Source organism: Salvelinus alpinus, chromosome 6, assembly GCF_045679555.1.
Source record: "Salvelinus alpinus chromosome 6, SLU_Salpinus.1, whole genome shotgun sequence".
NCBI classification, from domain to species: Eukaryota; Metazoa; Chordata; class Actinopteri; order Salmoniformes; family Salmonidae; genus Salvelinus; species Salvelinus alpinus.
Window position 1 is genome coordinate 20,233,934 of NC_092091.1, and position 13,185 is coordinate 20,247,118.

Genomic DNA, 13,185 nt, shown 5'->3' on the forward strand with positions numbered 1-13,185 from the left:
TCACTTGAGAGGCTGACTTGCTGTTGAGCGTAGAGTGAAAGTGCATCCTAAATGGCACCCTATCCCTATATAGGGCACTGCTTTTGACCAGGGCCGACAGGGCTCTGGTCAAAAGTTGTGTGCTATGTAGGGAACAGCGTGCTGTTTGAGATGCATCCTGAATCTAGCTGTGTGGATACTGAAGATGCTCAGAGTGCATATACAGTGGGGCAAAAAAGTATTTAGTCAGCCACCAATTGTGCAAGTTCTCCCACTTAAAAAGATGAGAGAGGCCTGTAATTTTCATCATAGGTACACTCAAACTATGACAGACAAAATGAGAAAAAAAACAAAGAAAATCACATTGTAGGATTTTTAATGAATTTATTTGCAAATTATGGTGGAAAATAAGTATTTGGTCAATAACAAAAGTTTATCTCAATACTTGAGGGACCTGGCGGAGTGGTGCCAGGAAAATAACCTCTCCCTCAACGTCTACAAAATGAAGGAGCTGATAGTGGACTTCCGGAAAAAGCAGAGGGAGCACGCTTCCATCCACATTGACAGGACCGCAGTGGAGAAGGTGGAAAGCTTCAAGTTCCTCAGCGTAGACATCACTTTTCGGCGTACACATCACTGACGATCTGAAATGGTCCACCCACACAGACAGTGTGGTGAAGAAGGCGCAACAGCGCCTCTTCAACCTCAGGAGGCTGAAGAAATTTGGCTTGGCACCTAAGACCCTCACAAACATTTACAGATGCACAATTGAGAGCATCCTGTTGGGCTGTATCACCGCCTGGTATGGCAACTGCACCGCCCGCAACCGCAGGGCTCTCCAGAGGGTGGTGCGGTCTGCCCAACGCATCACCGCAGGCACACTGCCTGCCCTCCAGGACACCTACAGCACCCGATGTCACAGGAAGGCCAAAAAGACATCAGCCACACGAGCCACGGGTTGTTCACCCACTATCATCCAGAAGGCGAGGTCAGTACAGATGCATCAAAGCCGGGACCGAGAGACTAAAAAACAGCTTCTATCTCAAGGCCATCAAACTGTTAAATAGCCATTCTTGGCCGGCTACCACCCAGTTTATTTAACCCTGCGTCTTAGAGGCTGCTTCCCTATAGTATATACATAGACATGGAATCACTGGTCAGTTTAATAATGAAACACAAGTCACTTTAAATAATATTTACATACTGCTTTACTCATTTCATATGTATATACTGTGTTCTATTCTACTGTATTTTAGTCAATGCCACTCCAACATTGCTCGTCCTAATATTTATATATTTCTTAATTCCATTATTTTACTTTTAGATTTGCGTGTATTGTTATGAATTGTTAGATATTACTGCACTGTTGGAGCTAGGAACACAAGCATTTCGCTACACCCGCAATAACATCTGCTAAATATGTGTATGTGACCAATACAATTTGATTTGAGTATTTCTGGGTAAGTCTCTAATAGGTTTGTGTAGCACATGGGGATGTGTGAAACTTACTCCTCAGCCTGAAGTGTCCCCACTTGCTCCAGTGAATAGCTAGCTTTTTGCGCGGCGCCAACTGTTAAGACACTTCAGGAGGGCGGTAATGTGTGCTAGCAAGGCAGAGGTGTACTCTGCCTTGCTAGCAGAAGATGTACTCGCTAAGCAACCAGTGCAACGTCCTTTACATTTGCACACTTTTATTGTACAATATTTGCACATTATTATTTTTTTTAATTCTTCAAGCTCTGTCAAGTTGGTTGTTGATCATTGCTAGACAAACATTTTAAAGCTCCTTTGTTTTGTTGATGTTGAAGGAAAGGTTATTTTCCTGGCACCACTCCATAGTCAAGCATAACCACCATGCTTGAAAATATGTGTTGTGTTGGATTTGCCCCAAACATAATGCTTTGTATTTGGTGTATCTTCTTGTCTAAGAAATACTAAAGAAAATAACTGTTCTTTAAAACATAAATCCTTCTTTATTCGAGTTAACTCGGAGCCGTACACGTATAGTGCATTGAGCTGGGATCTCCTGCTCTCCCACCGCTGTGAGTGGGCTGTGCGTCCCCTAAGTGGTCACGTGGCCTCCGATTCAATCTGCAACACTATTCAGGACATAAAGTTAATTTATTTTCCAATTTTTTTGCAGTTTTACTTTAATGCCTTATTGCAAACAGGATGCATGTTCTGTAAAGGATTCCTTCTGTTCACTCTGTCATTTATGTTACTATTGTGGAGTAACTACAATGTTGTTGATCCATCCTCAGTTTTCTCCTATCACAGCCATAAAACTCTGTAACTGTTTCAATGTCACCATTGACCTCATGGTAAAATCCCTGAGCGATTTCCTTCCTCTCTGGCAACTGAGTTAGGAAGGATGCCTGTATCTCAAAGAAATAGAGAATTAAACTAATTTTATCCTCTTTTGCTCTTTCTACCACGATATACGCTTGCTCTTATTCCAGAAAGCACACCAGATATACCCTGGCATTATGGGGCTGAGCGATGAGGAGAAACTGAAAAGTTTTTTTGTCCAATGTGGATTTCCATTTGCAGAATATTTAGATAAAGCCTGGAATAAAAGAAAAAGGGCTACCTATAATTAAATTATAAAAAGATTTAGCTTGTATAGGCTTGTCTCCCACACTAATCTTCTATTTGTGCCAGACTGGGTTCAAATGCCTTATGTTTCATTTTTCTGTATATGTTATTTATTTATGCATGTATGTATGTATGTATATGTATGTACAGTGCCTTTTGGAAAATATTTTCCACATTTTGGTAGGTTACAGCCTTATTCTAAAATTGATTACATTTTCTTTCTCTCATCAATCTACACGCAATACCCCATAATGAAAAAGTAAAAACTGGATTTTATAAATTTTTGCTAATTTATATATACAAGAAAAACTGAAATATCACATTTACATAAGTATTCAGACCCTTTACACAGTACTTTGTTGAAGCACCTTTGGCAGTGATTACAGCTTTGAGTCTTCTTAGGTATGATGCTACAAGCATGGCGCACCTGTATTTGGGGAGTTTCTCCCATTCTTCTCTGAAGATCCTCTCAAGCTCTGTCAGGTTGGATGGGGAGCGTTGCTGCACAGCTATTTTCAGGTCTCTCCAGAGATGTTTGATTGGGTTCAAGTCCGAGCTCTGGCTGGGCCACTCAAGGACATTCAGAGACTTGTCCCGAAGCCACTTCTGCATTGTCTTGGCTGTATGCTTAGGGTCATAGTCCTGTAGAAAGGTGAACCTTTGCCCCAGTCTGAGGTCCTGGGTGCTCTGGAGCAGCTTTTCATCAAGGATCTCTCTACTTTGCTCCATTCATCTTTCCTGACTATGGAAATGTGTAAATGGCGCCGGAGAGGATGGCTGACGTTTTACGTGTTCCTAACCAATTGTGCTATTTTGCAATTTTTTTACGTTGTTTGTAACTTATTTTTTACTTATTTTGTACATAATGTTGCTGCTACCGTCTCTTATGACCGAAAATAACTTCTGGACATCAGAACAGCGATTACTCACCTTGAACTGGAAGACAGTTTTTCCTTTAATGAGTCCGACGAGTCCGACGCGAAGGATATACTGCTTTCCCGGGGAACAGGCCAAAATCACTGTCATTTGCGTGAAGAAAAGGGGGCGGAGGTCGGGCTGCCTTCTGAGAATTCGTAGGCGAGCGAGTAAACTACCACTGCCATCTGTTCTATTGGCCAATGTAAAATCGATGACCTACGATCAAGATTATCCTACCAACGGGACATTAAAAACTGTAATATCTTATGTTTCACCAAGTCGTGGCTGAATGACGACATGGATAATATAGAGTTGGTGGGATTTTCCATGCCCCGGCAGAACAGAAAAGCTACATCTGGTAAAACGAGGGGTGGGGTTGTATGTCTATTTGTCAATAACAGCTGGTGCGCGATGTCTAATATTAAAGAAGTCTCGAGGTATTGCTCGAAATCTCGAGGTATTGCTCATGATAAGCTGTAGCCCACACTATCTACCAAGAGAGTTCTAATCTATATTATTCGTAGCCGTCTATTTACCACCACAATCCGATGCTGGCACTAAGACCGCACTCAACCAACTCTATAAGGACATAAGCGAACAAGAAAATGCTCATCCAGAAGCGACGCTCCTAGTGGCCGGGGACTTAAATCGGTTTGACCTAATTTCTACCAGCATCACATGTGCAACCAGAGGAAAAAACTCTAGACCACCTTTACTCCACACACAGAGATGCATAAAAAGCTCTCCCCTGCCCTCCATTTGGCAAATCTGACCATAATTCTATCCTCCTGATTCCTGCTTACAAGCAAAAACTAAAGCAGGAAGTACCAGTGACTCGCTCAATATGGAAGAGGTCAGATGACACAGATGCTATGCTACAGGACTGTTTTGCTTGCACAGACTGGAATATGTTCCGGGATTCATCCAATGGCATTGAGGAGTATACCACCTTAGTCATCGGCTTCATCAATAAGTGCATCGACGACGTCGTCCCCACAGTGACCATACGTACATATCCCAACCAGAAGCCATGGATTACAGGCAATATCCGCATCGAGCTAAAGGATAGAGCTTCCACTTTCAAGGTGTGGGACATTAATCTGGACACTTATAAGAAATCCCGCTATGCCCTCAGATGAACCATCAAACAAGCAAAGAGTCAATACAGGATTAAGATTGAATCCTACTACACTGGCTCTGACACTCCAGATGCAAGCTACCCAGTGGTGTGAGCCTACCAGACGAGCTAAATGCCTTTTATGCTCGCTTCGAGGCAATCAACACTGAAGCATGCACGAGAGCACCAGCTGTTCTGGACGACTGTGTGATAACGCTCTCGGTAGCCAATGTGAGCAAGACCTTTAAACAGGTCAACATTCACAAAGCCACGGGGCCAGATGGATTACCAGGACGTGTACTCAAAGCATGTGTGGACCAACTGGCAAGTGTCTTCAATGACATTTTCAACCACTCCCTGACCGAATCTGTAATAGCTACATGTTTCAAGCAGACCACCATAGTCGCTGTGCCCAAGGAAGCGAAGGTAACCTGCCTAGATGAATACCCCCCCCATAGCACTCACGTCGGTAGCCATGAAGTGCTTTGAATGGCTGGCCATGGCTCACATCAACAGCATCCTGCTGGATACCCTAGACCCACTCCAATTCGCACACCGCCCCAACAGATCCACAGATGACGCAATCTCCATCGCACTACACACTGCCCTTTCCCACCTGGACAAAAGGAACACCGTGTGAGAATGCTGTTCATTGAATACAGCTCAGCGTTCAACACCGTAGTTTCCACGAAGATCATCAATAAGCTAAGAACCCTGGGACTAAACACCTCCCCCTGCAACAACACGTCTGCCACGCTGATCCTCAACACTGGGGCCCCTCAGGGGTGTGTACTCCTGTACTCTCTGTTCAGCCAAACACAACTCATTAAGTTTTCTGACGACACAACAGTGGTAGGCCTGATCAGCGACAACGATGAGACGGCCTATAGGGAGGAGGTCAGAGACCTGGCAGTGTGGTGTAGGACAACAACCTCTCCCTCAATGTGAGCAAGTCAAGGAAGCTGATCATGAACTACAGGAAAAGGCGGGCCGAACAGGCCCCCATTAATATTGACGGGGCTGTAGTGGAGCGGGTTGAGAGTTTCAAGTTCCTTGGTGTCCACATCACCAATGAACTATCATGATCCAAACACACCAAGACAGTCGTGAAAAGGGCACGACAACACCTTTTCCGCTCAGGAGACTGAAAAGATTTGGCATGGATCCTCAGATCCTCAAAAAGTTCTATAGCTGCACCATCGAGAGCATCTTGACAGGTTGCTTCACCGACTGGTATGGCAATTGCTCAGAGGGTAGTGCGTACGGACCAGTACATCACTGGGGCCAAGCTTCCTGCCATTCAGGAAGAGGAAAGCCCAAAAAATTGTCAGAGACTCCAGTCACCCAAGTCATAGACTGTTTTCTCTGCTACCGCACGGCAAGTGGTACCGGAGCGCCAAGTCTAGGACGAAAAGGCTCCTTAACAATGACTACAGAAGAATTAATCAAATGGCCACCCTTTCTTTTTACACTGCTGCTACTTGTGGTTTATTATCTCTGCACAGTCACCCCTACCTACATGTACAAATTACCTCGACTAACCTGTACCCCCCTCACATTGACTCTGTACCGGTACCCCCTGTATATAGCCTTGTTATTGTATTGTGTTACTTTTTATTATTTTTTACTTTCGTTTTTTTGTAAATATTTTCTTAACTCTTCCTGAACTGCACTGTTGGTTAAGGGCTTGTAAGTGAGCATTTCACGGTAAGCTCTACACTTGTTGTATTCGGCGCATGTGACAAATACAGTTTGATTTGATTTGACTAGTCTCCCAGTTCCTGCTGCTGAAAAACATCCCCACAGCATGATGCTGCTACCACCATGCTTCACCGTAGGGATAGTGCCAGGTTTCCTCCAGAAGTGACGCTTGACATTCAGGCCAAAGAATTCAAGCTTGGGTTCACAGACCAGAGAATCTTGTTTCTCATGGTATAAGAGTCTTTAGGGGCCTTTCGGCAAACTCAATGCGGGCTGTCATGTGCCTTTTACTGAGGTGTGGTTTCCGTCTGGCCACTCTACCATAAGTGGCCAAGGCCTGATTGGTGGAGTGCTGCAGAGATGATTGTCTTTTTGGAAGGTATTCCCATCTCCACAGAGGAACTCTAGAGCTCTTCCAGAGTTACCATCGGGTTCTTGGTCACCTCCCTGACCAAGGCCCTTCTCCCCCGATTGCTCAGTTTGGCCGGGCGGCCAGCTTTAGGAAGAGTCTTGGTGGTTCCAAACTTCTTCCATTTAAGAATTATGGAGGCCACTGTGTTCTTGGGGACCTTCAATGCTGCAGAAATGTTTTGGGTACCCTTCCCCAGATCTGTGCCTCGACACAATCGTGTCTCGGAGCTCTATGGACAATTCCTTTGACTTCATGGCTTGGTTTTTGCTCTGACATATATACAGGTGTGTGCCTTTCCAAATCATGTCTAATCAATTGAGTTTACCACAAGTGGACTCCATTGAAGTTGACTCCATTGAAGTTGTAGAAACATCTCAATGACGATCAGTGGAAAAAGTATGCACCTGAGCTCAATTTCGAGTCTCATAGTCTGAAAACGTATGTAAATAAGGTATTTCAATCATTTTTGGGGGGAGGGAGAAATAAAAATGTAAAAACTGTTTTCGCATTGTCATTATGGGGTATTGTGTGTAGATTGCTGAGGATTTTTTTTGTTAATCCATTTTAGAATAAGGCTGTCAAGCCCTGACCATAGAGAGCCTGTTATTCTCTATATTGGTTAGGTCGGGGTATGACTAGGGTGGGTCATCTAGGTAATTATATATCTATGTTGGCCTGGTATGATTCCCAATCAGAGGCAGCTGTTTATCGTTGTCTCTGATTGGGGATCATATTTAGGCAGCCATTTCCCCTTTGAAGGAAGGACAGCGACAACGCTGGGGTTTGCGGCCACGACGCAAGCCAAAGAAGCAGCCTCAAAATATTTTTTTGGGGGGGCACACGGGGTGGTCGGCGAAGTTGAGGTGTGAGTCAGAGACCGAGGAGTTATTGGACAAATTGGAGGAGAGTGAACGGAGGGGAGAGTTAGAGACCTTCGAGGAGTTGTTGGACAAATTGGAGGAGAGTGAAGCGAGAGAGCTATTGGTTTAGCGTAGTATACACGGCATTCGTCCTGAGGAGCGTGTTAGCCGTCTGATGCCACCTGTGCCAGCTTCCTATACTCGTCCTGAGGAGCGTGTCATTTGTCCTGTACCATGTGGGCTGGTTCTACGCACCAGGTCTCATGTGCGCGTTTCCACAGACCAGTACGTCCTGTGCTAGCTCCCCGCACTCACCGTGCGGAGTGTGTCATCGTTCCGGCACCATCTGTGCCAGCTCTACGCACCAGGTCTCCAGTGCGCCTCCACAGCCCAGTACGTCCCGTGCCTGTGCCTGCTCCTTGCACTCTCCCTCAAATGCGCCTTCCCAGTCAGGTACGTCCTGTTCCTGCTCCTCGCATTCTCACTGAAGTGCGTGTCCCCAGTCAGGTACGTCCTGTGCCTCCTCCCCGTACTCGCACTGAGGTGCGTGTCATCAGCCCGGTGCCAAATCAAATCAAATTTATTTATATAGCCCTTCTTACATCAGCTGATATCTCAAAGTCCTGTACAGAAACCCAGCCTAAAACCCCAAACAGCAAGCAATGCAGGTGTAGAAGCACGGTGGTCAGGGTTCCATAGCCGCAGGCAGAACAGTTGAAACTGGAGCAGCAGCACGGCCAGGTGAACTGGGGACAGCAAGGAGTCATCATGTCAGGTAGTCCTGAGGCATGGCCCTAGGACTCAGGTCCTCCGAGAGAGAGAAAGAAAGAGAGAAAGAGAGAATTAGAGAGAGCATACTTAAATTCACACAGGACACCGGATAAGACAGGAGAAGTACTACAGATATAACAAACTGACCCTAGCCCCCCGACACATAAACTACTGCAGCATAAATACTGGAAGCTGAGACAGAAGGGTTCAGGAGAAACTGTGGCCCCATCCGATGATACCCCAGGACAGGGCCAAACAGGACGGATTTGATTTGATTTGATCAGCCCGGTGCCACCTGTCCCACGCATCAGGCCTCCAGTGCGCCTCCACAGTCCAGAGCTTCCGGCGACAGTTCCCAGTCCACCAGGAACTATCCAGCTTCACGTTTCGTTTGTTCGTTTTGTTATTTTTGTTATTTTTGTTCTTTAAGTTTTCTATTCCAAAATGAAGGATGGAAACATACCACGCTGCATCTTGCTCTGCTCATTTCAACGAATGTGACACATGTAGTGACTGGGTGTGTTGATACACCATCCAAAGTGTAATTAATAACTTCACCATGCACAAAGGCATATTCAATGTCTGCTTTTATTCCTCCCATCTATCAATAGGCGCCCTTCTTTGCGAAGCATTGGAAAACCTCCCTGGTTTTTGTGGTTGAATCTGTGTTTGAAATTCACTGCTTGACTGAGGGACCTTACAGATAGTTGGATGTGTGGTAAAGAGATGAGATAGTCATTAAAAAATGATTTTAAACACTGTTATTGCACACAGGGTGAGTCTATGGAAGTTATAATGTGATTTGTTAAGCACATTTTTACTTCTGAACTTATTTAGGCTTGACATAACAAAGGGGTTGAATACTTATTGACTCAAGACATTTCAGCTTTTCATTTTTTATAAATTTTTATAACATTTCTAAAAACTTAGACTTTTACATTATGGGGTGTGAATACTTTCTGAAGGCGCTGTAAAATTCATTTATTTTTGAGATGGGTTATATTGTTTCATTTCCTCATCTCATCACGTCTCTTGTTCTTTCTCATAACTCCTCTCTCTCTCTCTCTCTCTCTCTCTCTCTCTCTCTCTCTCTCTCTCTCTCTCTCTCTCTGCAGTGAGATCAACAGGCTGGATCTGGGGCTGACAGTGGAGGTGTGGAACAAAGGGTTAATCTGGGACACCATGGTGGGCACCTTGTGGATCCCCTTGGAAAACATCCGCCAGTCTGATGAGGTACGGTATACCCACCATGCCCCCCCTGGCGCCCCCCTCTCCTCCCCCACCACACCTCACCCTCCTGGGTGTACAAGGTGTTTTACAAGCAGCACATCTGAGGCTCAGACACAAGTACATCACAACACTAGACTGATACTGTTTGTTGTCACGGCATTTCAAAGTGTTTAAGGTGGAACACAATTCATATCAGGAATGAAAGGAGTTTAAGGCAGGGCTCCAGACTGTGACCATTTATTTACATTTTGCACACAATTTTAGCACATTTATTAAAATTAAAAACGGAAATATTACATTTACGTAAGTATAAAGACCCTTTACTCAAATCCAAATCCAATTGTATTGGTCACATGGTTAGCAGATGTTATTGCGAGTGTAGCAAAATGCTTGTGCTTTTAGTTCAGACAGTGCAGCAATATCAACAAGTCATCTAACAATTCCACAACAGATACCTGTCACGCCCTGACCATAGAGAGCCTTTTTATTTTTTTGGGGGGGGACACGGGGTGGTCGGCCGAGCCGAGGAATGAGCCAGAGACCGTCAGGGAGTCGAAGGAGGAACTTGACGAAAGATTCCGTAGAGAGGTGGTGGCGATGAGAGTGCTGCTGAGGAGCGTGACACCAGTCCGGTGTCATCTGCACCAGTTTCACGCATCTGCCCTCCAGTGCGCCTCCCCAGTCCGGTACGTCCTGTGTCTTCTCCACGCACTCGCCCTGAAGTGTGTGTCACCGTTCCGGTACAACTTGTGCCGGTTCTACGCACCAGGTCTCCAGTGTGCATACACAGCCCAGTACGTCCTGTGCCAGCTCCCCGCACTCGCTGTGCGAAGTGTGTCATCGTTCTGGCACCATCTGTGCCAGCTCTACGCACCAGGTCTCCAGTGCGCCTCCTCAGTTCGGTACGTCCTGTGCCTGCTCCTCGCACTCTCTCTCATGTGCGCCTTCCCAGTCAGGTACGTCCTGTGCCTGCTCCCCGCACTCGCCCTGAGGTGCGTGTCACCAGTCCGGTGCCACCTGTACCGCCCCCACGCATCAGGCCTCCAGAGCGCCTCCCCAGTCCGGTACGTCCTGTGCCTGCTCCTCGCGCTCGCCCTGAGGTGCGTGTTGCCAGTCCGGTACCACCAATGCCAGCCCCATGCACCAGGCTTCCTGCGACGAGCCCCAGTCCAGACCTTCCGGTGACAGGTCCCAGTCCAGAGCTTCCGGCGACGGTTCCCAGTCCAGAGCTTCCGGCGACGTTTCACGGTCCGGAACCTCCTGAGACGGTCCACGGTCCGGAACCTCCTGAGACGGTCCACGGTCCGGAACCTCCTGCGACGGTCCACGGTCCGGAACCTCCTGCGACGGTCCACGGTCCGGAACCTCCTGCGACGGTCCACGGTCCGGAACCTCCAGCTCCAGGGCAGGAGCCTACCTCTGCGCCGATGCCCAGTCCGAGCACGGCGTCCAGTCCAGCTCCAGGGCAGGAGCCCTTCCTCTGCGCCGGTGCCCAGTCCAGGCACGGCGTCCAGTCCAGCTCCATGGCAAGAGCCTTCCTCTGCGCCGATGTCCAGTCCAGGCACGGCATCCAGTCTCGCTCCATGGGAGGAGCCTTCCTCTGCGCCAATGTCCAGTCCAGGCACGGCGTCCAGTCCCGCTCCATGGCAGGAGCCTTGCTCTGCGCCGGTGCCCAGTCCAGGCACGGCGGTCAACTCAGCTACATGGCCGGAGTCTTCTTTGGCGCCGGTGCCCAGTCCGGGTGCGGCGTACAACCCAGCTCCATGGCTGGGGCCCTCCTCTGCGCCGATGCCCAGTCCGGGCACAGCGTTCTACCCGGCTCCATGGCCGGACCTGTTGTCTGGGTGGGGGCAAAGTCCCGCACCAGAGCCGCCACCGATGCTGGCGAATCCACGAGCGGAGTGGGTACTTCGCCCTACACCGGAGCAGCCACCAACGCTAGACGCCCACCCGGACCCTCCCCTATAGAGTCAGGTTTTGCGGCCGGAGTCCGCACCTTTGAGGGGGGGTACTGTCACGCCCTGACCATAGAGAGCCTTTTTATTCTCTATTTTGGTGAGGTCGGGGTGTGACTAAGGTGGGTGATCTAGTGCATTTATTTCTATGTTGGCCTGGTATGGTTCCCAATCAGAGGCAGCTGTTTATCGTTGTCTCTGATTGGGGATCATATTTAGGCAGCCATTTCCCCACTGGTTTTTGTGGGATCTTGTTTTTGTGTTGATGCCTGTGAGCTCTACAGAACGTCACGTTTCGTTGCTCTTTATTGTTTTTGTGAGTTTCAATTAATAAACATGTGGAACTTTACGTACGCTGCGCCTTGGTCCGAGTATGATTACCACGACGATCGTGACAATACCTAATACACACAAATCTAAGTAAAGGGATGGAATAATATAATATGTACATATAAATATATGGATGAGCAAGCCTAGGCAAGTTGCAATAGATGGTAATACAGTATATATATATAAAATACAGTATATACATATGGGATGAGTAATGCAAGATATGTAAACATCATTATTAAAGTGGCATTAATAAAGTGACTAGTGATCCATTTGTTAGAGTGGACAATGATTTCAAGTCTGTATATAGGCAGCAGCCTCTCTGTGTCATTGATGGCTGTTTAACAGTCTGATGGCCTTGAGATAGAAGCAATTTTTCAGTCCCAGCTTTGTTGCACCTGTACTGACCTTGCCTTCTGGATGGTAGCGGGGTGAGCAGGCAGTGGCTCGGGTGGTTGTTGTCCTTGATGATCTTTTTGCCCTTCCTGTGACATCGGGTGGTGTAGGTGTCCCGGAGGGCAGGTAGTTTGCCCCCGGTGATGTATCAAATCAAATCAAATGTATTGATAAAGCCCTTCTTACATCGGCTGATAGAAGCAGATGTAGAAGCACGGTGGCTAGGAAAAACTCCCTAGAAAGGCCAAAACCTAGGAAGAAACCTAGAGAGGAACCAGACTATGAGGGGTGGCCAGTCCTCTTCTGGCTGTGCCGGGTGGAGATTATAACAGAACATGGCCAAGATGTTCAAATGTTCATAGATGACCAGCATGGTCAAATAATAATAATCACAGTAGTTGTCGAGGGTGAAGCAAGTCAGCACCTCAGGAGTAAATGTCAGTTGGCTTTTCATAGCCGATGATTAAGAGTATCTCTACCGCTCCTGCTGTCTCTAGAGAGTTGAAAACAGCAGGTCTGAGACAGGTAGCACGTCCGGTGAACAGGTCAGGGTTCCATAGCCGCAGGCAGAACAGTTGAAACTGGAGCAGCAGCACGGCCAGGTTGATTGGGGACAGCAAGGAGTCATCATGCCAGGTAGTCCTGAGGCATGGTCCTAGGGCAGGCCTATTGTGCAGACCGCACCACTCTCCTGGAGAGCCCTGCGGCTGAGGGCGGCGCAGTTGCCGTACCAGGCGGTGATACAGCCCGACAGGATGCTCTCAATTGCGCATGTGTAAAAGTTTGTGAGGGTTTTAGAGCAGTAAAAATAATTGTTTTGTCATACCTGTGGTATACAGCCTGATATCCCATGGCTGTCAGCCATGCACGTAAAGGTGAAGGCAAATTCATCCCTATTGAACAAAAAATATGAAAATTATG

The 13,185-nt window shown here is 47.2% G+C and overlaps 1 protein-coding gene across 1 annotated transcript in view; it reads left to right on the forward strand.

Moving 5' to 3' along the window:
* The window catches only part of LOC139579664 (protein unc-13 homolog A-like), a 97,308-nt gene that overhangs the window by 25,114 nt on the left and 59,009 nt on the right, over positions 1-13,185 (forward strand). Inside the window, exon 4 of the mRNA XM_071408519.1 lies at positions 9,469-9,586. Coding sequence (XP_071264620.1) covers positions 9,469-9,586 — 118 coding nt within the window. The remainder of the gene's footprint in view (positions 1-9,468; positions 9,587-13,185) is intronic.